This window comes from Haliotis rubra, unplaced genomic scaffold (assembly GCF_003918875.1).
Source record: "Haliotis rubra isolate DU_JTF1 unplaced genomic scaffold, ASM391887v1 Scf964, whole genome shotgun sequence".
NCBI lineage: Eukaryota > Metazoa > Mollusca > Gastropoda > Lepetellida > Haliotidae > Haliotis > Haliotis rubra.
The window spans coordinates 209,477-233,235 of NW_025767706.1; the positions used below are offsets into that span (position 1 = coordinate 209,477).

At 45.4% G+C, this 23,759-nt stretch overlaps 1 protein-coding gene and 1 long non-coding RNA gene across 2 annotated transcripts in view; one reads left to right on the forward strand and one right to left on the reverse strand.

Moving 5' to 3' along the window:
• The first annotated feature begins 2,470 nt into the window (after positions 1 to 2,470).
• Positions 2,471 to 3,349, forward strand: LOC124265174. The gene is made up of 3 exons (XR_006895367.1): positions 2,471 to 2,645; positions 3,005 to 3,124; positions 3,305 to 3,349. It is a non-coding gene; the product is annotated as an uncharacterized LOC124265174 (long non-coding RNA).
• A 3,607-nt stretch (positions 3,350 to 6,956) lies between these two features.
• The window catches only part of LOC124265165 (SPARC-related modular calcium-binding protein 1-like), a gene marked incomplete at its 5' end in the record, with an annotated part of 63,521 nt that continues 46,718 nt past the window's right edge, over positions 6,957 to 23,759 (reverse strand). Inside the window, 4 exons of the mRNA XM_046699954.1 lie at positions 6,957 to 7,194; positions 10,224 to 10,386; positions 18,721 to 18,805; positions 19,161 to 19,257. Of these exons, the coding sequence (XP_046555910.1) occupies positions 7,118 to 7,194; positions 10,224 to 10,386; positions 18,721 to 18,805; positions 19,161 to 19,257 (422 nt within the window). The remainder of the gene's footprint in view (positions 7,195 to 10,223; positions 10,387 to 18,720; positions 18,806 to 19,160; positions 19,258 to 23,759) is intronic.

Here is a 23,759-nt window from a genome sequence, read left to right on the forward strand (position 1 = left end):
CCTGCTGATCTACTGCCACACACTGTCACCCTGCTGATCTACTGCCACACACTCTCACCCTGCTGATCTACTGGACACACACTGTCACCCTGCTGATCTACTGCCACACACTCTCACCCCTGCTGATCTACTGACACACACTCTCACCCCTGCTGATCTACTGACACACACTCTCACCCTGCTGATCTACTGCCACACACTGTCACCCTGCTGATCTACTGCCACACACTGTCAACCTGCTGATCTACTGCCACACACTGTCACCCTGCTGATCTACTGCCACACACTGTCACCCTGCTGATCTACTGCCACACACTCTCACCCTGCTGATCTACTGACGCACGCTCTCACCCTGCTGATCTAGTGACGCACACTCTCACCCTGCTGATCTACTGACACACACTCTCACCCTGCTGATCTACTGCCACACACTCTCACCCCCTGCTGATCTACTGCCACACACTCTCACCCCTGCTGATCTACTGCCACACACTGTCACCCTGCTGATCTACTGACACACACTGTCACCCTGCTGATCTACTGCCACACACTGTCACCCTGCTGATCTACTGCCACACACTCTCACCCTGCTGATCTACTGACGCACGCTCTCACCCTGCTGATCTAGTGACGCACACACTCTCACCCTGCTGATCTACTGACACACACTCTCACCCTGCTGATCTACTGCCACACACTCTCACCCTGCTGATCTACTGCCACACACTGTCACCCTGCTGATCTACTGCCACACACTCTCACCCTGCTGATCTACTGCCACACACTCTCACCCTGCTGATCTACTGACGCACACTCATCACCCTGCTGATCTACTGACGCACACTCTCACCCCTGCTGATCTACTGACACACACTCTCACCCCTGCTGATCTACTGCCACACACTCTCACCCTGCTGATCTACTGACGCACGCTCTCACCCTGCTGATCTACTGACGCACACTCTCACCCTGCTGATCTACTGCCACACACTCTCACCCTGCTGATCTACTGCCACACACTGATCTCACCCTGCTGATCTACTGACGCACACTCTCACCCCTGCTGATCTACTGACGCACACTCTCACCCTGCTGATCTACTGACGCACACCTCACCCCTGCTGATCTACTGACGCACACTCTCACCCTGCTGATCTACTGCCACACACCTCACCCTGCTGATCTACTGCCGCACACTCTCACCCTGCTGATCTACTGACGCGCACTCCACCGACGCACACCTCACCCTGCTGATCTACTGACGCACACTCTCACCCTGCTGATCTACTGACGCACCTCACTCACCCTGCTGATCTACTGACACACACTCTCACCCTGCTGATCTACTGCCACACACTCTCACCCTGCTGATCTACTGACGCACGCTCTCACCCTGCTGATCTACCCTGCCACACACTCTCACCCCTGCTGATCTACTGCCACGCACTCTCACCCTGCTGATCTACTGACGCACGCTCTCACCCTGCTGATCTACTGACGCACACTGTCACCCTGCTGATCTACTGACGCACACTCTCACCCTGCTGATCTACTGACGCACACTCTCACCCTGCTGATCTACTGACACACACTCTCACCCTGCTGATCTACTGACACACACTCTCACCCTGCTGATCTACTGACGCACGCTCTCACCCTGCTGATCTACTGACGCACACTCTCACCCTGCTGATCTACTGACGCACACTCTCACCCTGCTGATCTACTGACACACACTCTCACCCTGCTGATCTACTGACGCACACTCTCACCCTGCTGATCTACTGACACACACTCTCACCCTGCTGATCTACTGACACACACTCTCACCCTGCTGATCTACTGACGCACACTCTCACCCTGCTGATCTACTGACGCACGCTCTCACCCTGCTGATCTACTGACGCACGCTCTCACCCTGCTGATCTACTGACGCACGCTCTCACCCTGCTGATCTACTGACCATCTTGGCCTGTGTGTATGTCTGTTTCCTAATTACTTCAATCTTTTCTTGCAGGTTTCAGATTTTCAGATCTTGGCGCTGCTTAAAATAAAAAAACACACGAAAAAGTTTATATTTTATTCAGATTTCAACAACAAAAATCGCTTCTCCACTCCAATTCACAAAGACTGGAGGCTCGTGACAATCACGTATCCCAATCGGGCTCGTGCGTTTGACATATAGAAGGATACAACATATTCGCCACTGACAGAATGAGTTTTAATGTGGTCAGAAATTCATTTGGTAGCTGCAATCTGATCACATGTTAAGGAACAGTCTGCAGGTGTTCATGCATGAAGCTGACAGTTACTGTGTGATCACACGTTAAGGGGACAGTTACCAGGTGTTCATGTATTAAGTTGACAGTTACTGTGTGATCACACGTTAAGGGAACAGTTACCAGGTGTTCATGTATTAAGTTGACAGTTACTGTGTGATCACATGTTAAGGGGACAGTTACCAGGTGTTCATGTATTAAGTTGACAGTTACTGTGTGATCACACGTTAAGGGGACAGTTACCAGGTGTTCATGTATTAAGTTGACAGTTACTGTGTGATCACATGTTAAGGGAACAGTTACCAGGTGTTCATGTATTAAGTTGACAGTTACTGTGTGATCACATGTTAAGGGGACAGTTACCAGGTCTTCATGTATTAAGTTGACAGTTACTGTGTGATCACATATTAAGGGAACAGTCTGCAGGTGTTCGTGTGTTAAGTTGACAGTTACTGTGTGATCACATGTTAAGGGGACAGTTACCAGGTGTTCGTGTGTTAAGTTGACAGTTACTGTGTGATCACATGTTAAGGGGACAGTTACCAGGTGTTCATGTATTAAGTTGACAGTTACTGTGTGATCACATGTTAAGGGGACAGTTACCAGGTGTTCATGTATTAAGTTGACAGTTACTGTGTGATCACATGTTAAGGAACAGTTACCAGGTGTTCGTGTGTTAAGTAGACAGTTACTGTGTGATCACATGTTAAGGGGACAGTGACCAGGTGTTCATGTATTAAGTTGACAGTTACTGTGTGATCACACGTTAAGGGGACAGTTACCAGGTGTTCATATATTAAGTTGACAGTTACTGTGTGATCACATGTTAAGGGGACAGTTACCAGGTGTTCGTGTGTTAAGTTGACAGTTACTGTGTGATCACATGTTAAGGGAACAGTTACCAGGTGTTCATGTATTAAGTTGACAGTTACTGTGCGATCACACATTAAGGGAACAGTCTGCAGGTGTTCGTGTATTAAGTTGACAGTTACTGTGTGATCACAAGTTAAGGGAACAGTCTGCAGGTGTTCATGCATGAAGCTGACAGTTACTGTGTGATCACACGTTAAGGGAACAGTTACCAGGTGTTCGTGTGTTAAGTTGACAGTTACTGTGTGATCACATATTAAGGGAACAGTCTCCAGCTGATCGTGTATTAAGTTGACAGTTACTGTGCGATCACATGTTAAGGGACAGTTATCAGGTATTCGTGTGTTAAGTTGACAGTTACTGTGTGATCACATGTTAAGGGGACAGTTACCAGGTCCTCATGTATTAAGTTGACAGTTACTGTGTGATCACATGTTAAGGGAACAGTCTCCAGCTGATCGTGTATTAAGTTGACAGTTACTGTGTGATCACATGTTAAGGGGACAGTTACCAGGTGTTCGTGTGTTAAGTTGACAGTTACTGTGTGATCACATGTTAAGGGGACAGTTACCAGGTGTTCATGTATTAAATTGACAGTTACTGTGTGATCACAAGTTCAGGGACAGTTACCAGGTGTTCATGTGTTAAGTTGACAGTTACTGTGTGATCACATGTTAAGGGAACAGTTACCAGGTGTTCGTGTGTTAAGTAGACAGTTACTGTGTGATCACATGTTAAGGGGACAGTGACCAGGTGTTCATGTATTAAATTGACAGTTACTGTGTGATCACAAGTTCAGGGGACAGTTACCAGGTGTTCACAGTGTTAAGTTGACAGTTACTGTGTGATCACACGTTAAGGGAACAGTTACCAGGTGTTCGTGTGTTAAGTTGACAGTTACTGTGTGATCACATGTTAAGGAACAGTTACCAGGTGTTCGTGTATTAAGTTGACAGTTACTGTGTGATCACATGTTAAGGAACAGTTAACAGTTCCGTATTAAGGTGTTACCAGGTGTATTAAGTTGACAGTTACTGTGTGATCACATGTTAAGGGAACAGTTACCAGGTGTTCGTGTATTAAGTTGACAGTTACTGTGTGATCACACGTTAAGGGAACAGTTACCAGGTGTTCGTGTGTTAAGTTGACAGTTACTGTGTGATCACATGTTAAGGGAACAGTTACCAGGTGTTCATGTATTAAGTTGACAGTTACTGTGTGATCACACGTTAAGGGAACAGTCTGCAGGTGTTCGTGTATTAAGTTGACAGTTACTGTGTGATCACACGTTAAGGGAACAGTCTGCAGGTGTTCGTGTATTAAGTTGACAGTTACTGTGTGATCACACGTTAAGGGAACAGTCTGCAGGTGTTCGTGTATTAAGTTGACAGTTACTGTGTGATCACACGTTAAGGGAACAGTCTGCAGGTGTTCGTGTGTTAAGCTGACAGTTACTGTGTGATCACATGTAATCATACCTTAAGTGGATAGTTCCAATGTAATCACAAGTTGAATCGGCAGCTACAATGCGATGACACGTTCAGTTGACAGATACAACGTGATCATACGTTCTCTAGACAGTGTCAGTTTAATCACACGTACAATTGACAAATACAAAGTGGTCAATCGCTATTCAGGAATCGCTTGATATACAGAAAAAAGCAAATGTGTCCTTCATGACAGAAATACAATTACTATTACTTTAAAGGTGACACAGATTGCCTGGACAGATATAGATAAACATTTCAAAGCAATCTCATGAAGCAATAACTTGGTAAGCGCAATAGGCCAATGTTTTACCCGTGGCTGCAGTGTGTAGGTGGGTGACGACAGGGTTTGGGAAGTGTCTTGTCAGCACGGGTCATCTGCCGCAGGCAGATTTCGGACATGAACTCGAAACCCACTGGGCAAACTAACCGTTAGATGTAATCATCACAATAAGATATAACATTTAAGATTTTAAACTCAAAATATTTTACGTTCATTGGCTATTCCATTCCAGGATATTCAAAACACGTCTTGGTGGTATTGGTGTACGGTGCCAATAAGATCAACAGTCAGTCATGCATATACTGGTAAACGGACAAAGACACACATTTGTGTCGTTACCATACATATGCTGCTGTATGGACAAAGCGACATGTCTGTCGTCTTCATACGGGTATCGATTAAATTCAACGTTATTTATGTCACTGTGACACATCTCACAGGAAATACAAAGTATTTATGATCTTTGAGTAACAACATCTTCATTGAGTAGTGTTTGTACATAGGTCACTGACAGACAGTTCTATACGAAAACATTTTTTAAGATAATGAATATTTCTGAATGGTTCGGAAACCAACATAACACACGTGGACATGGATTTCACACAGGGCCAAACAGTAATTTTAACAATAAAAAAGCGCACGATCGGCAGTCTTGTTTCTTCTTGTTGTGGAGGCAGTTGGCGTCGGTGCAGACATCATTGTTGTAATAGTCATCACCATCGTTGCAAGTTGGTGACAACCCCCCGATGTCCCGGCTGTATGACATATGTATGATGGCGGCCATGTACACATGTCTCTACTGCAGCAGCAGCAGTATCGCTGTAAGGCCTGGGTCATGAGCACCTTCTAAGCACCTGCCCATACATCAACAAGTCTTGTTTGTCACGCCCTATCACAGGACATTTCACTGTCGCCTTGTAAACAGAGGCCCCGAGCTCCACAATACGCCACACTGTCACACAATATTGCCAAGGTCTCATATAATGATGCAAGCACCAAGTGTCAGCTACTGCACATGCGCACCGCTCGGACCGGTAATAGCGGGTAGTCTCCGGGCAAGCCCTCATGTCAACTGATCCACTGAAAAGAGAGGGGCAGAGTAAGTATACTTTTCTCTATATCATTGAGAGACTGGCGCTTTTTTCGAAATGCTATTAAATTTAGAAAAAATAGTTGCAATTTATTAAAAAGAATGAATATATTGTTTTGCTATCGTAGCTGAAGATTAGAAGTTTTGAGTTTCATTCGTCGAAAATGAAAACAGAGGAAAAGACGGGGATGTTGACAGAAACGAAAGTGAGGCTTGCCCGGAGAAGGAGGTCGTCAAGGGGAGCTAAACCACAATGAATTTCTGTGGAGTTTCATGCACGGGTGAAAGGTCATGCAGAGGTGAGAGGTCATGCAGGAGCAAGGGTCGAGGCGGGTGGTAGCAAGGGGAGAAGGAGCGGCAGCCGGGACGGCGTCCCACCTCATCTTTGTGATACAGCAGGCAACACGATGCACTTGCAGAGTAACGCGCATGTCGGCGAAATCTTGTGCAATAAATAAACCTTATGGGAACTCCCAGCAGGGGCCCCTATTGACAATGCAACAAAAAATACAATCTACAATGAAATAAGTTATATACACTCTATAAATTACATACAGGTTATGTACATGCCTAAGGTGCGTCTGCACCACTAGCTAAACACTGACGCACATCCAGAACTGCAGCCTGGCATTGGACGAGCAGTACCAGCGTCGGAACTAATTACATGGCATCTGTTATGGCAGTCATTCAGAGGTACAGATCACGGTTCAGTCAGATGGATCATAGTTCAGGATAGTTCGGCAAGATACCCACTCACAACCAGAAGGTCCAGTATCGTATTTACAGCTACCAAACAGTATGTGTGTACTTCCGCTTCCGCTTGGGTCAGTGCGCTGGGGTGTCTGGGAGTGAAGTCAGTACCCGGATGAACACTACCAGGATGTATACAACGGTCACATCATCGATCGTGGAGGTATCTCTTACTAAAAGGGTTAGTTCAAGATAGTTCGGCAAGATACCCACTCACAACCAGAAGGTCCAGTATCGTATTTACAGCTACCAAACAGTATGTGTGTACTTCCGCTTCCGCTTGGGTCAGTGCGCTGGGGTGTCTGGGAGTGAAGTCAGTACCCGGATGAACACTACCAGGATGTATACAACGGTCACATCATCGATCGTGGAGGTACTTACTAAAAGGGTTTTTCTTCCCGCGACGGTCCAACCCGGGCAACGCGTTATAATTATCTGGAACAGAAAACATGTCGATGATGTTCCTCCATGGTTCTGCAAAGGGTCGCACAATGCTCCTTCCCAAAAAAACACAAATCATCACAAGTACAAAGACAAGTTTAGGACAATGACATATTTATTCATAATTTATGTTGCAATAAATTGCTATCTCTACTATGTCAGGATAAAACCCAGGTCCCCACAAGTGCTGGGGTCAGTTAACATTGTTTCATAATGATAATAATAATAATAATAATAATAAAAATAATAATAATAATGGCTATGCATATTCCATCTTAATCTGTAAAACATAATTATTTATCGGATGATCCTCCGGTGATGCATTTCAAAACTCATGATGAAAGCAAGGAATTCCACAGCTATTTTAAGCGTGCCAAGGTTGTTGGACAGAATCTGAAATTTGAGGTTGATTTTGTTGATGGCGATGTACTGCTGGACGGTACAGCGATGGGAGTAAACCAGGTGAATCCATTCACCAAGTCTGCCCAGAGTCGGTCATTTGTGGAGAAGCTTTCTGGGAAACCACTGCATCGTGTGTGCATGCAGTGTGTGGAACAGAATAGCAATCCAACCGACTCCTTCGCCAGGAGGAAGTCGGCTGGTCTTATATGTGAAACTGAGGGCTTTTTTTTTGTTGCCCAGGACAAGTCACTTCCAACTCGCAATCGCCACGATGTGATTCTTAAAAAAAATATCAATATGAAATGTCGATTTTGCAATGAATTTACAGAGACTGTCCAACACCTTGTCAGTGGATGCCCTCCCTTGGCACAAACAACAAATCTTAAAATACATAATGACATGGCTCGTTGCTTTACTACCGTCTCTGCCATGCCTGTGGCTTTGACTCTGAGGTCCATCCATGGTACGACCCTGAACATGTCCAGGGCATCATGGAAAATGATGCTTTCAAACATCTGTGGAATAGGCCCATATACAGCGTCAGAAGAATTCCAGCCAACAGACCTGATCTTGTCCTTTTTTGATAAAGCTAATGAATTCTTTTATATCATTGAATTTTCTGTCCCTTTGACAGCAACATGACTGGCAAAATTCAAGAAAAGCATTCTATGCGGACCACGCCTTTGCAATGTCTCGCTTGCATCCCAAGTACAAGGTCGTCTGACTCCCCGGTTTGGTACCTCCTGATCTCTTGGAGCAGATCAGGAGAGTGTCTGGGTTCACCACCAGGAGCACAGCCCTTCCGACACTCTGGGTAATGCAGAAGGCTGCAGTGTTGGGGAGTCTGCCTAGTCGAACCCACCAAGAACTTTCCGGAGAATATGTAGTGTTTCCTGGGAGAAGTCCCATTCGCTGTCTGGGCTGCGTGTAGAGGGGGGTAAGGGCCCTAAGCTGATGATGAGCCTTACCAGCCTGACTGTGCCAGGATAACCCGAACCCTCTCTGCTGCATTTTCATCTTAATCTGTAAAACATACTGATAATAATAGTCCATTTATCACGCGCATTTCTCCATGCACAATCCATGCTCGAAGCGCCCAAACAATCGGATTATTACCCCAGATAACCCAAGCTGCCTGTGAGGCGCTAGGTTAGTGGTTACATGACTTATCCCAGCGGGTACCCATTTTCTGCTGGGTGAACAGAGGCAATTTTGAACAAACTCACTTGCCTAAGTCGAGACCACATGTCTCATGTGCTTCGTTGTTGGGCAGGACTGAAGAAATTAGAAACTCTCAGGAGTCAAGTTGCGAAACACGGTCACCCATCCGAGCACTGTCCGCGCCCAACGTTGCTTAAGTTCACCTGATTATGTCCTGAGCTCTATGTACAGTACAGATTCTAGTACATCTAACCCACTCAGCCACCGTACTTCCACGAAAATGGAAGAATGACGCCTGGTAATCCCCTGATCACGTACCCCTCTTGCAGAAGCTATGAATACACAATGCTTTTAGATAGAGGGATCCATCGGAGTGGGGCAAAGTGTTTCATGGGAAGTGGGTAGGGGGATCCACGGGAAGAGAACACAGGGATCCACGGGAAGAGGGTAGAGGCTCCACGAGAAGAGGGTAGAGTGATCCACGAGAAGAGGGTAGAGTGATCCATGGGAAGGGGGTAGAGTGATCCATGGGTAGAGGGAAGAGTGATCCATGGGAAGAGGGTAGAGTGATCCATGGGAAGAGGGTAGAGTGATCCATGGGAAGGGGGTAGAGTGATCCACGGGAAGAGGGTAGAGTGATCCATGGGAAGAGGGTAGAGTGATCCATGGGAAGAGGGTAGAGTGATCTATGGGAAGGGGGTAGAGTGATCTACGGGAAGAGGGTAGAGTGACCCATTGGAAGGGGGTGGAGGGATCCACGGGAAGAGGGTAGAGTGATCCACGGGAAGAGGGTAGAGTGACCCATTGGAAGAGGGTAGAGTGATCCACGGGAAGAGGGTAGAGAGATCTATGGAAAGGGGGTAGAGTGATCCATGGGAAGGCGGTAGAGTGATCCATGGGTAGAGGGTAGAGTGACCCATGGGAAGGCGGTAGAGGGATCCATGGGAAGGCGGTAGAGGGATCCACGGGAAGAGGGCAGAGGGGTTCACGGAAGGGGGTAAATTTATCAATAAGGAAGGGGTAAAAGTGTGAAAGGACATTTGTGCTTAGGATTTGAGGCTGACAATTGGACCAGGAAGAAGTGTCAGATCAACAGATGGCAGGTTCCTGAATGGTGAATTGAGTCTGTCAAACAGGCTGGGACCATCCATGATTTGAGATAATGGCAAATATCAGTATTTCAAATTCAGTTCTTGCTGCAAGGGGGCCTATTATTGTATCTCAGAAGGAGAATGATTTGTGCCCACACAACCCTACAGCCACAAAAAATGGGCTGGCGACATCACTTACAAACTATAACCAGCATAAAGCGAGGTAGGTAAGAAAGCGTTACATAAAATATATTTCGTAAAATAGTAAATAATATTGGTGAAGACTAAATACTTAAATACAATAATTAAAAAAACCCTGCTGACTGTCGAAACAATTTCACGCAAACTGAGTAGTGTCGGATGAGTTACCCTTTCTGTTAAGACCAAGACAGTCTTTCCACTCGTCGAATTCAACCCGTTGATCGCTGTTCGCGTCACAATAGCGGAGAAAATTTCGCCGGCACTTGCGAGGATATTTCTTATTTTTCAAGTTAGTTTTCCGCAGTTTTTTCCATTCTTTCCTCTCAAGTATCTGAAACAAGGAACGAATGAAACAAATTTATATTCATCTATTAAGGTGTCAGAACATGGCATTAGGCGAGAAGCTTCCCGTGCGGTTATACGTTAATGAACATGTCAATCAGCGCATTGCATCACTACCAGTCTTAACATCTTCAGAAAACGGTACTTGGTTCTGTCTCAGTCTGAGTTCTAAACTCAGGAATGACAAAAGCGGAGATAAGGGAAGCAATAAGCAGCAGACAACTGGTGTTATTCAAGTAAACACCTGGAAACATTAAACGGCATACAACTGTTGTCGGGCAAGTAAAGACCTGGAAACAGTAAATGGCAGACAACCGTTGTCAGGCAAGTAAGACCTCGAAACAGTAAATGGCATGCAACTGTTGTGAGGTGAGGTGAGGTGAAATTGGGTTTTACGTCGTGCTTGAGAATATTTCGCTCATATGACGACGTGCATGCTTGTGTATGTGTATGTGTGGCTGCTTGTACTAGCCCAGATAGTCTGTCTCACAGTCCCTGAACCACATTAATTTCCCTACTGCCAAGCCCTCTCTAAAGCACTAAAAAAAGCAAGTCTAGATTTCCTCAGGTTCAGTTCTGAATCTCTTGTCTCCCTAGGGCTCCTTTTCAATATAAAAGGGCTTGTTTGTTACTATCAAAATTATATATATTCAGAGACTAAGCCTTAGTCTAAAGCCCAGACTGAAGCAGGTTTTATTGTGCTAGCCCACTGAGATACCATGCCGCAGTGAAGCATGAATACCCCACTCAGACACATTATACTGACTCCGAGCCGACCAGTCCTTGTTGTACCCATTAATGCCGAGCGCCAGGTAGGGACCAACAAGTACCATATTTTAACGTTTTTTGGTATGACGCGGTCGGGGATCGAACTCGCGACCTTCTGCTCTCCGGGCGGACGCTCTAACCACTACACCACGGAGGCGGTTGACAACCGTTGTCGGGCAAGTAAAGACCTGGAAACAGTAAATGGCATGCAACTGTTGTCGGGCAAGTAAAGACCTGGAAACAGTAAATGGCATGCAACTGTTGTCGGGCAAGTAAAGACCTGGAAACAGTAAATGGCATGCAACTGTTGTCGGGCAAGTAAAGACCTGCAAACAGTAAATGGCATGCAACTGTTGCCGGGCAAGTAAAGACCTAGAAACAGTAAATGGCATACTGTTGTTGACAAGTAAAGACCTAGAAAAGGTAAATGGCATACCACTGTTGACAAGCTGAAGACCTGAAGCTTTTAGAGCTAAGATAGTCGTAAGTGCCATACATTAACATTACCTTACGACTATCTTAGCGCTAAGAGAGCTTCGAAAATCTAGGCCCTGGAATCAATTATCGGCAGACAACCGTTGTCAGGCAAGTAAGACCTTGAAACAGTTACCAACGGACAACCGTTGTCAGGCAAGTAATCCCTGGAAACAATTACAGGCAGACAACCGTTGTCAGGCAAGTAAATACCTGGAATCAATTATCGGCAGACAACCGTTGTCAGGCAAGTAAGACCTTGAAACAGTTACCAACGGACAACCGTTGTCAGGCAAGTAATCCCTGGAAACAATTACCGGCAGACAACCGTTGTCAGGCAAGTAAATACCTGGAATCAATTATCGGCAGACAACCGTTGTCAGGCAAGTAAATACCTGGAATCAATTATCGGCAGACAACCGTTGTCAGGCAAGTAAAGACCTGGAAACAGTTACCAACGGACAACTGTTGTCAACCACGATATGATTAAAGGGATCCAAACATAGGAATTGTCTTAATGACGTTTGCTGTCAAAATCGAAATGAACTGCTGAAAACGCCTGTGCATTTCTTTTTTTAAGAGTGTATTATCGACAGACAACTGCTGGCAGACAAGTAAAGACCTGGAAACCATTACCGGCAGATAATTGTTGAACACAAGGAGTGAGTGAGCTTAGTTTTACGCCGTTTTAGCAATATTCCAGCAATGTCACGGTTGGGGACACCAGAAACGGGCTTCACACATTGTACCCATGTGAGGAATCGAACCAGTGTCTTCGGCATGACGAGCTAACGCTTTAACCACTAGGCTACCCCTCCGCCTCTTGAACAGAAGGAAATAGCTGGAATTTATTCGGTCAGCTCGCCGAATTCACCCGCATCTTAACAGCGTGTACGTTGTTTTGTGGATCTTGTTCTTTTCATGTTCTGTATCTGACAGCAGCGTTGGACAACTTAACATCGTCACTTGAAATATCGCTGAGGGACAAAACGTCCACAGCTCTTAAGTCAGGATTTTTTAATTAGAAATTTCTTCCATCGTCTGGAAGATATTGGAGTATTATCAACAACGCTAATAATTCTTAGAAAACTGCCCTAACACTTGATTGTCTTACTTTCTGAAACTTGTTTCTGATCCACAGATTTAGCCTGAATATTTGACCATGGTCTCTTGTTGTCTTTCTTCCTAGTGGTCTTTCCAAGAAGTATCCGTAGGAGTTATCTTCCCTGACGTAATCGCGGGAACCTCATAATTTTCCAAGGGGACCCAAGGAAGGCACTCTGGGAGTCCTGGGGAAGGATGCGCGAGGGGCATCTGATGACGTCACAAGGGCGACCTAATGACGTCACTTCTGGTTAACGATACTTCTGATGACGTGGAGATGACATAATTTCCAGTAAATATCTCGCCCACTCAAATGAAGACCAAGTCATATCCCTGATTGGATATAACCCGCTTCCGAGTTTTAGACGTAGTCTAACATTTGAGGTGTTAAACTCAATTATCTTACCTTCATGTAAAATACTTTAATTTCATTGGTCAATGACGCGTTTCCGTGTCACCCCCTCCCAGGAGGGTGACAACTAAAAATAATATTACCCGCTGCCACGGTATCCGCCAAACTCTCCGCCGAGAAGCGGTATCGCTAACAATCGTATGACGTCATAATATGACGCAGGCAGTGTCCGGAGTTCGAAAACAGTTCGATTAGCTGTATGTCGTAGGCTGCACTGATATGACATGTCGTAGGATGCACTGATATGACATGTCGTAAGCTTATGACAAAATCATTTGGCAACACGTTGACAGAAGTTATATCTGTAAAGTAGATCGGGAGGACTTAGGGGTAGATGTCTGGCATCTTCCTCAATTCCCAAGTTTGCGCCCAGATAAAGCCACAACAAAAGACCGTATAGCTTTTAATGCTTCAAGACACATCACTGAATGATGTCATTAGTCCAGGTCCGAAGCTTCATAGTGAACTCGTTGATGTACTGATACGGTTCAGATTGCCCTGTGATAAAGCACAGATGTTCTTGCAGATCAAAATCTCACCAGAGGACAGACCTAACCGTAGATTTCTCTGGAGATCTATGAATACAGATGCACTTAATGAGTTATATGAGTTCAGTCGTCTTGTATTAGGAAACACCAATTGTCCTTTCTTGGCCCAGTATATAACCCAGGGACATGCTAAGTCTCATATTGCCCCTGGATGGGAAGTCTAGCTAGGTAGTTGCTGCAATTATGTCGTGAAGCTCCGTTGGTAGCTTGTAGTTGAATTGTTGGCAGTTGTCCTTGGCCTCAGACTTGCCTTTGGAGAAGTCAAGATCCTTCCGATTGAGATTGAAAAACTTACTTTCTGTTAAGACAGCATTATTATCATTGATATTCTAGCAGAAACAAGTACAGGCATAACAATAACCCTAAATACACATGTAGCACTTTACATGAAATTTGATGTCACGTATCGCGCATGGAACTATGAATTTAGTCACGTTTTGCATGCTTTTTGACACCTGAAGTTCACACACCTGATATTGAAAATTGAAGAACGGTTGATTATCCTGTAGCCTCTAAATGTTGTGGAAAATACATTAATTTCAACCTAAACTGTGCGTATGTCATGCGCCGTGGGTATGCTGGAGACTGGAATGGCCCAAAATGTAGTGGCCAGACATTTTGGTGTAAACTGAAACACGATCTCATCTCTATGGAGACGTTTCGAACATAATGGGAACACGAGAGATTTGCCATGGACCGGCCGTCCACACGTCACGTCACGTCAGCAAGACAGCCACATTCGGCTGTCCCAGCTTAGGAATCGATTCCAGACTGCCAGTTTGACTGCGCTGACCAGTCCTGGCTAACGTCCAATCAGTTCCTAGAACCGAGGGAGGGAGCACAACATCCGGCCCCGCCCATCCGGCCCCGGAGTTTTGCTCCAACGTCCCCGACATTGACGTCTTGCCTGGCTCAGATAGCATCTGCGGTAAGGAGACAAGATTAGGATGGTGTTGTGTTCATTTCATCTGGACAGCTTGCTTGACTGCAGATAGCAGGGCAAGGTTTACAGACGGCGAGGTGAACAGTATGCTGACGCGTGCGTTGTTTAACATCGACAGTTTATGATATGGGGAAGCATCATACCTCATGGTCGGATACGACTTGCCATTGTCAATGGCAATCTGACAGGTCTGCGATACAGGGATAAAATCTTTGGGCCTCATGTGCAGCCGTTCTTTCAAAGACAGAGACATAACTTCAGGCTTCAGCAAGATAATGCCCGTCCACATGTCGCTCGTGTTGTGAAAGATTTCCTGAGACAGCAACATTCCGGTACTCCCCTGGCCAGCTGTTTCTCCGGACCTGTTCCTTATCGAGCATGCTTGGGATGAAATGGAGAGACGTTTACGTCAATCCCCAGATCAGCCATTGACGTTAGCTGAATTGGGAGAAGCGTTGGTTCAGACATGGAACATCATTCCCCAAGCTTTCTTCTATCGCTTAGTGTCGTCTACGCATTGTCGTTGTCAAGCCTGCATCAACGCCAATGGTGGACACACACGATACTGAATTTGTGAACTGACGTTTGACGCCACATCACTTCAAGGCCGTGTGATAATGCCTTGTGTCAAATCATACATATTTCGATATTATACTGTTAACAATTATACAGTGATTAAGGAAAACACCACAAATCATGTTATCATCTTTTTTGCATTAAATATGGCATAACATAAAGAAATGCACACTTACTATATTCAAGTCGCATATGATGAGTCTGATCCTGCCCCTCATAATTCTCACCAACGATCAGTGACGACTGCCAGTTACGATCTCATAGTAATCCCACCCCTTATACTGCCACTTACGACCTCGTAGTAATTCCGCCCCTCACAACTGCCACTTACTACCTATCGTAATCCCACCCGCGACAACTGCCACTTACGACCTCATAGTAACCCCACTCCTCACAATTGCTACTTGCGATTTCATAGTAATCGCAGCCCTCACAGTTGCCACTAACGACCTCATAGTAATGCCACCCCTAACAACTGCTACTTACGACCTCATAGTAATCTCAACCCTCACAATTGCTACTTACAATCTCATAGTAATCTCAACCCTCACAATTGCCACTTACGACCTCATAGTAATCTAACCCCTCACAATAATTATTGCTATTTACGACCTCATAGTAATCCAACCCCTCACAATTGCTATTTACGATCTCATAGTAATCCCACTCTCCAGAAATGTCACTTACGATCTCATAATAATCCCACACTCCAGAAATGTCACTTACAATCTCATAGTAATCCCACACTCCATAAATGTCACTTACGATCTCATAGTAATCCCACTCTCCACAAATGTCACTTACGATCTCATAGCAATCCCAACCCTCAAGCTTGCCACTTACGATCTCATAGTAATCCCACTCTCCAGAAATGTCACTTGCGATCTCATAGTAATCCCACTCTCAAGAAATGTCACTTACGATTTATCACTTAACAACAGTCAATTAGATGTATGACTGACCCATCACAACTACCAGTGTAGCACCACTGGTCTCGCCACGAAGCAGCACCTCTGACATACCCGGAAGTCATATTGAATGAGTTTAGTTTTACGCCGTTTTAGCAATATTCCAGCAATACCACGGCGGGGGACACCAGAAATTGGCTTCACACACTGTACCCATATGGGGAATCGAACCCGGATCTTCAGCATGATGAGCGAGTACTTTAACCACTAGGCTACCCCACCGCCCCCCGACAGTCAGACAAATAAAGAGCCTCGTGTTCAAGCAAAATACTTCCAATGCGTCCTTTCAAAGGCAAGATGGAACCTCACCCACACAGTCTTGTAAACACATTCAGCATCTCCTACTTGAAAGCTATTTATAGATTCATCACAACCCTAACTACTCCGTTAGTAAGACATAAAGAGGACGGACAGAGACAAGGAGAGGACGAACAGAGACAAGGAGAGGAAGGACAGAGACAAGATGGACAGAGACAAGGAGAGGATGGACAGAGACAAGGAGGATGGACAGGAGACAAGGAGAGGAAGGACAGAGACAAGGAGAGGACGGACAGAGACAAGGAGAGGAAGGACAGAGACAAGGAGAGAGGAAGGACATAGACAAGGAGAGGAAGGACAGAGACAAGAAAGAGAGGAAGGACACAGACAAGGAGAGGAAGGACAGAGACAAGGACGAACAGAGACAAGGAGAGGATGGACAGAGACAAGGAGAGGAAGGACAGAGACAAGGAGAGGACGGACAGAGACAAGGAGAGGACGGACAAAGACAAGGAGAGGAAGGACAGAGACAAGGAGAGGACGAACAGAGACAAGGAGAGGATGGACAGAGACAAGGAGAGGATGGACAGAGACAAGGAGAGGATGGACAGAGACAAGGAGAGGAAGGACAGAGACAAGGAGAGGAAGGACAGAGACAAGGAGAGGATGGACAGAGACAAGGAGAGGAAGGACAGAGACAGGAGAGGACGGACAGAGACAATGAGAGGAAGAGACAGAGACAAGGAGAGGAAGGACAGAGACAAGGAGAGGATGGACAGAGACAGAGGAGACAGAGACAAGGACAGGATGGAGAGACAAGGAGAGGAGGACAGAGACAAGGAGAGGAATGGACAGAGACAAGGAGAGGACAGAGATGGACAGAGACAGGAGAGGAAGGACAGAGACAAGGAGAGGATGGACAGAGACAAGGAGAGGAAGGACAGAGACAAGAGAGGATGGACAGAGACAAGGAGAGGAAGGACAGAGACAAGGAGAGGATGGACAGAGACAAGGAGAGGATGGACAGAGACAAGGAGAGGGAAGGACAGAGACAAGGAGAGAGGACAGGACAGAGACAAGGAGAGGGAAGGACAGAGACAAGGAGAGGAAGGACAGAGACAAGGAGAGGATGGACAGAGACAAGGAGGATGGACAGACAGAGAGGAGAGACAGGAGACAAGGGACAGAGATGGACAGAGACAAGGAGAGAGGAAGGACAGAGACAAGGAGAGGAAGGACAGAGACAAAGGAGAGGAAGGACAGAGACAATGGACAGAGACAAGGAGAGGAAGGACAGAGACAAGGAGAGGAAGGACAGGACACAAGGAGAGGACGGACAGAGACAAGGAGAGGAGGACAGAGACAAGGAGAGGAACGGACAGAGACAAGGAGAGGAAGGACAGAGACAAGGAGAGGAAGGACAGAGGACAAGGAGGAGAGGAAGGACAGAGACAAGGTGGAGAGGACGGACAGAGACAAGGAGAGGATGGACAGAGACAAGGAGAGGACGAACAGAGACAAGGAGAGGAAGGACAGAGACAATAAGGACAGAGACAAGGAGAAGATGTCAAAGGCAAAGAAAAAAGACGGACAGAGACAAGGAGAGGATGGACAGAGACTAAAAATAAGAGGGACAGAGACAAAGAGAGGATGAACTGAGGCAAAAAGGAGGACTGTCAGGGACAAGGAGAAGATGAAAAGAGGCAAACATAAAAAGAAGAAAAAAGACAGCCAAAGACAAGCACAGGATAGACAGAGACAAAAAAAGAGGCAAGGAGAAGATGAACAGAGACAAGGAGAGGGCGGACAGAGACAAAAAGAAGATGGACAAAGACAAAAAAGGATGGCTAGAGACGGCGAGGATGGACAGAGACAAAAAAAGAGGACGTCCAGAGGTAAGGAGAGGACGGACAGAGACAAAAAAAAGGATGGACAGAGTCAAAAAAGAGGGTGGTCAGAGACAAGGAGAGGATGGACAAAGTGAGGATGGGCAGAGACAAAAAGAGGACGAACAGAGACAAGGAGAGTATGTGCAAAGACAGAAAGAGGACGGACAGAGTCAACGAGAGGGTGGACAGAGACAAAAACAAAAAGGACGGACAGAGACAGAAAGAGAATGGTCGCAGACAGAGGATGAGCAGACACGTGTGCTTTGAGGATAACATGTGAGTGATGTCGTTTCATCTCGGAACAGCAACTATACAATGCATTCTTGCATTATTTGTCAGAGTTGGCCATAATACACACAGCGGCACTTGGCGTGAGAACTCACCCCATTGCTGTTGGTGTCGAGCGAGATCAGCTTCCAATAAGCAACCATCTCAATCTCGTTCAGTCCCTTCGGGTCCAGCGGCGACCTGCAACGCCACAAGTTACTTTGTTTCGTTGGCAATTCTGTCTATCTAGTAGTTCTAATCAAATAGTATAGTTACGTGCCTTGCTGGCGTTTTGTTTTAGAATATTCCAGCCATATGACACCGAGGGAAACTTGTTTCACACATTGCATATGATGTGACGACTCAAACATTCAGCCAGTCAACTTAAACTTCTAACATTTTGTTTGATAGTTTATAAGTAATACATTGTAATCATGTGTTCAAATGAATGAGATCAGAGGTACACTAAGAAAAGGCGCACCCCTCTTTCTATTGTAAGGGTTCCTTAAGTATATCGCCTGAAGAGATTATTTTAAGTGAAGTATAGTAAATTCACCTTATGGCTGATGCATTGCTTCCCTGGGTTCTCCTCTCCTCGCTCAAGTCCGACATCAGGTCAGCAAGGAAGCGGCGTTTCTGGCTCAGAGGGCACCCTGCAACCACATGCACATCTATGACAACATCCACATCAAATTAAGTCTCTTCTACTGTATAAACACTTCACGTTTTCCCACTATAAAGTTCCCCTCCTCTGAACTTAAACACCCCATTCCCCATCGCAATTCCCCATCACAATTCCCATGTCCAAATAAACAAATATATCCGTTACCCTCCTATACTTCCCTTTCACGGATAATCCTGTACTTTCCGTTGAAGGTAAACCTATTCCTCATTCCACAGATAATCCTGTACTTCCCGTTGAAGGTAAACCTATACCTCACTCCACAGATAATCCTGTACTTCCCGTTGAAGGTATACCTATACCTCACTCCACAGATAATCCTGTACTTCCCGTTGAAGGTAAACCTATACCTCACTCCACAGATAATCCTGTACTTCCCGTTGAAGGTAAACCTATACCTCACTCCACAGATAATCCTGTACTTCCCGTTGAAGGTAAACCTATACCTCACTCCACAGATAATCCTGTACTTCCCGTTGAAGGTAATCCTATACCTCACTCCACAGATAATCCTGTACTTCCCGTTGAAGGTAAACCTTTACCTCACTCCACAGATAATCCTGTACTTCCCGTTGAAGGTAAACCTATACCTCACTCCACAGATAATCCTGTACTTCCCGCTGAAGGTAAACCTTTACCTCACTCCACAGATAATCCTGTACTTCCCGTTGAAGGTAAACCTATACCTCACTCCACAGATAATAATGTACTTCCCGTTGAAGGTAAACCTATACCTCACTCCACAGATAATCCTGTACTTCCCGTTGAAGGCAAACTTTTACCTCACTCCACAGATTATCCTGTACTTCCCGTTGAAGGTAATCCTATACCTCACTCGACAGATAATGCTGTACTTCCCGTTGAAGGTAAACCTTTACCTCACTCCACAGATAATAATGTACTTCCCTGTTGAAGGGAAACCTTTACCTCACTCAGCAGAAAATTCTGTACTTCCCCTTGAAGGTAAACCTATACCTCACTCCACAGATAATCCTGTACTTCCTGTTGAAGGTAATCCTATTCCTCACTCCACAGATAATCCTGTACTTCCCGTGGAAGGTAAACCTTTACCTCACTCCACAGATAATCCTGTACTTCCCGTGGAAGGTAAACCTTTACCTCGCTCCACAGAAAATTCTGTACTTCCCGTTGAAGGTAAACCTATACCTCACTCCAACAGATAATCCTGTACTTCCCGCTGAAGGTAAACCTATACCTCACTCCACAGATAATCCTGTACTTCCCGTTGAAGGTAAACCTTTACCTCACTCCACAGATAATCCTGTACTTCCCGTTGAAGGTAAACCTATACCTCACTCCACAGATAATCCTGTACTTCCCGTTGAAGGTAATCCTATACCTCACTCCACAGATAATCCTGTACTTCCCGTTGAAGGTAATCCTATACCCACTCCACAGATAATAATGTACTTCCCGTTGAAGGTAATCCTTTACCTCACTCCACAGATAACCCTGTACTTCCCGTTGAAGGTAAACCTATTGCCTCACTCCACAGATAATCCTGTACTTCCCGTTGAAGGTAAACCTATACCTCACTCCACAGATAATCCTGTACTTCCCGTTGAAGGTAAACCTATACCTCACTCCACAGATAATCCTGTACTTCCCGTTGAAGGTAAACCTATACCTCACTCCACAGATAATCCTGTACTTCCCGCTGAAGGTAAACCTATACCTCACTCCACAGATAATCCTGTACTTCCCGTTGAAGGTAATCCCTCTACCTCACTCCACAGATAATCCTGTACTTCCCCGTTGAAGGTATACCTATACCTCACTCCACAGATAATCCTGTACTTCCCGTTGAAGGTAATCCTTTACCTCACTCCACAGATAACCCTGTACTTCCCGTTGAAGGTAAACCTATTCCTCACTCCACAGATAATTCTGTACTTCCCGTTGAAGGTAAACCTATACCTCACTCCACAGATAATCCTGTACTTCCCGTTGAAGGTAAACCTATACCTCACTCCACAGATAACGCTGTACTTCCCGTTGAAGGTAAACCTTTACCTCACTCCACAGATAATCCTGTACTTCCTGTTGAAGGTAAACCTTTACCTCACTCCACAGATAATCCTGTACTTCCTGTTGAAGGTAAACCTATACCTCACTCCACAGATAACCCTGTACTTCCTGTTGAAGGTAAACCTTTACCTCACTCCACAGATAATCCTGTACTTCCTGTTGAAGGTAATCCTTTACCTCACTCCACAGATAACCCTGTACTTCCCGTTGAAGGTAAACCTATTCCTCACTCCACAGATAATCCTGTACTTCCCGTTGAAGGTAAACCTATACCTCACTCCACAGATAACCCTGTACGTCCCGTTGAAGGTAAACTTTTGCCTCACTCCACAGATAATCCTGTACTTCCCGTTGAAGGTAAACCTATACCTCACTCCACAGATAATCCTGTACTTCCCGTTGAAGGTAAACCTTTACCTCACTCCACAGATAATCCTGTACTTCCCGTTGAAGGTAAACCTATACCTCACTCCACAGATAATCCTGTACTTCCCGTTGAAGGTAAAGCTATACCTCCTCTCCACAGATAATCCTGTACTTCCCTGTTGAAGGTAATCCTATACCTCACTCCACAGATAATCCTGTACTTCCCGTTGAAGGTATACCTATACCTCACTCCACAGATAATAATGTACTTCCCGTTGAAGGTAATCCTTTACCTCACTCCACAGATAACCCTGTACTTCCCGTTGAAGGTAAACCTATACCTCACTCCACAGATAATTCTGTACTTCCCGTTGAAGGTAAACCTATACCTCACTCCACAGATAATCCTGTACTTCCCGTTGAAGGTAAACCTATACCTCACTCCACAGATAACCCTGTACTTCCCGTTGAAGGTAAACCTTTACCTCACTCCACAGATAATCCTGTACTTCCCGTTGAAGGTAAACCTTTACCTCACTCCACAGATAATCCTGTACTTCCCGTTGAAGGTAAACCTATACCTCACTCCACAGATAACCCTGTACTTCCCGTTGAAGGTAAACCTTTACCTCACTCCACAGATAATCCTGTACTTCCCGTTGAAGGTAAACCTATACCTCACTCCACAGATAATAATGTACTTCCCGTTGAAGGTAATCCTTTACCTCACTCCACAGATAACCCTGTACTTCCCGTTGAAGGTAAACCTATTCCCTCACTCCACAGATAATTCTGTACTTCCTGTTGAAGGTAAACCTATACCTCACTCCACAGATAATCCTGTACTTCCCGTTGAAGGTAAACCTTTACCTCACTCCACAGATAATCCTGTACTTCCCGTTGAAGGTAAACCTTTACCTCACTCCACAGATAATCCTGTACTTCCGCTGAAGGTAAACCTATACCTCACTCCACAGATAACCCTGTACTTCCCGTTGAAGGTAAACCTTTACCTCACTCCACAGATAATCCTGTACTTCCCTGTTGAAGGTAATCCTGTACCTCACTCCACAGATAATCCTGTACTTCCCGTTGAAGGTAAACCTATACCTCACTCCACAGATAATCCTGTACTTCCCGTTGAAGGTAAACCTATACCTCACTCCACAGATAACCCTGTACTTCCCGTTGAAGGTAAACTTTTGCTTCACTCCACAGATAATCCTGTACTTCCCTGTTGAAGGTAAACCTATACCTCACTCCACAGATAATCCTGTACTTCCTGTTGATGGTAAACCTTTACCTCACTCCACAGATAATCCTGTACTTCCCGTTGAAGGTAAACCTATACCTCACTCCACAGATAATCCTGTACTTCCCGTTGAAGGTAAACCTATACCTCACTCCACAGATAATCCTGTACTTCCCGTTGAAGGTAAACCTATACCTCACTCCACAGATAATCCTGTACTTCCCGTTGAAGGTAATCCTATACCTCACTCCACAGATAATCCTGTACTTCCCGTTGAAGGTATACCTATACCTCACTCCACAGATAATAATGTACTTCCCGTTGAAGGTAATCCTTTACCTCACTCCACAGATAACCCTGTACTTCCCGTTGAAGGTAAACCTATTCCTCACTCCACAGATAATTCTGTACTTCCCGTTGAAGGTAAACCTATACCTCACTCCACAGATAATCCTGTACTTCCCGTTGAAGGTAAACCTATACCTCACTCCACAGATAACCCTGTACTTCCCGTTGAAGGTAAACCTTTACCTCACTCCACAGATAATACTGTACTTCCCGTTGAAGGTAAACCTATACCTCACTCCACAGATAATCCTGTACTTCCCGTTGAAGGTAAACCTATACCTCACTCCACAGATAACCCTGTACTTCCCGTTGAAGGTAAACCTTTACCTCACTCCACAGATAATCCTGTACTTCCCGTTGAAGGTATACCTATACCTCACTCCACAGATAATCCTGTACTTCCCGTTGAAGGTAATCCTTTACCTCACTCCACAGATAACCCTGTACTTCCCGTTGAA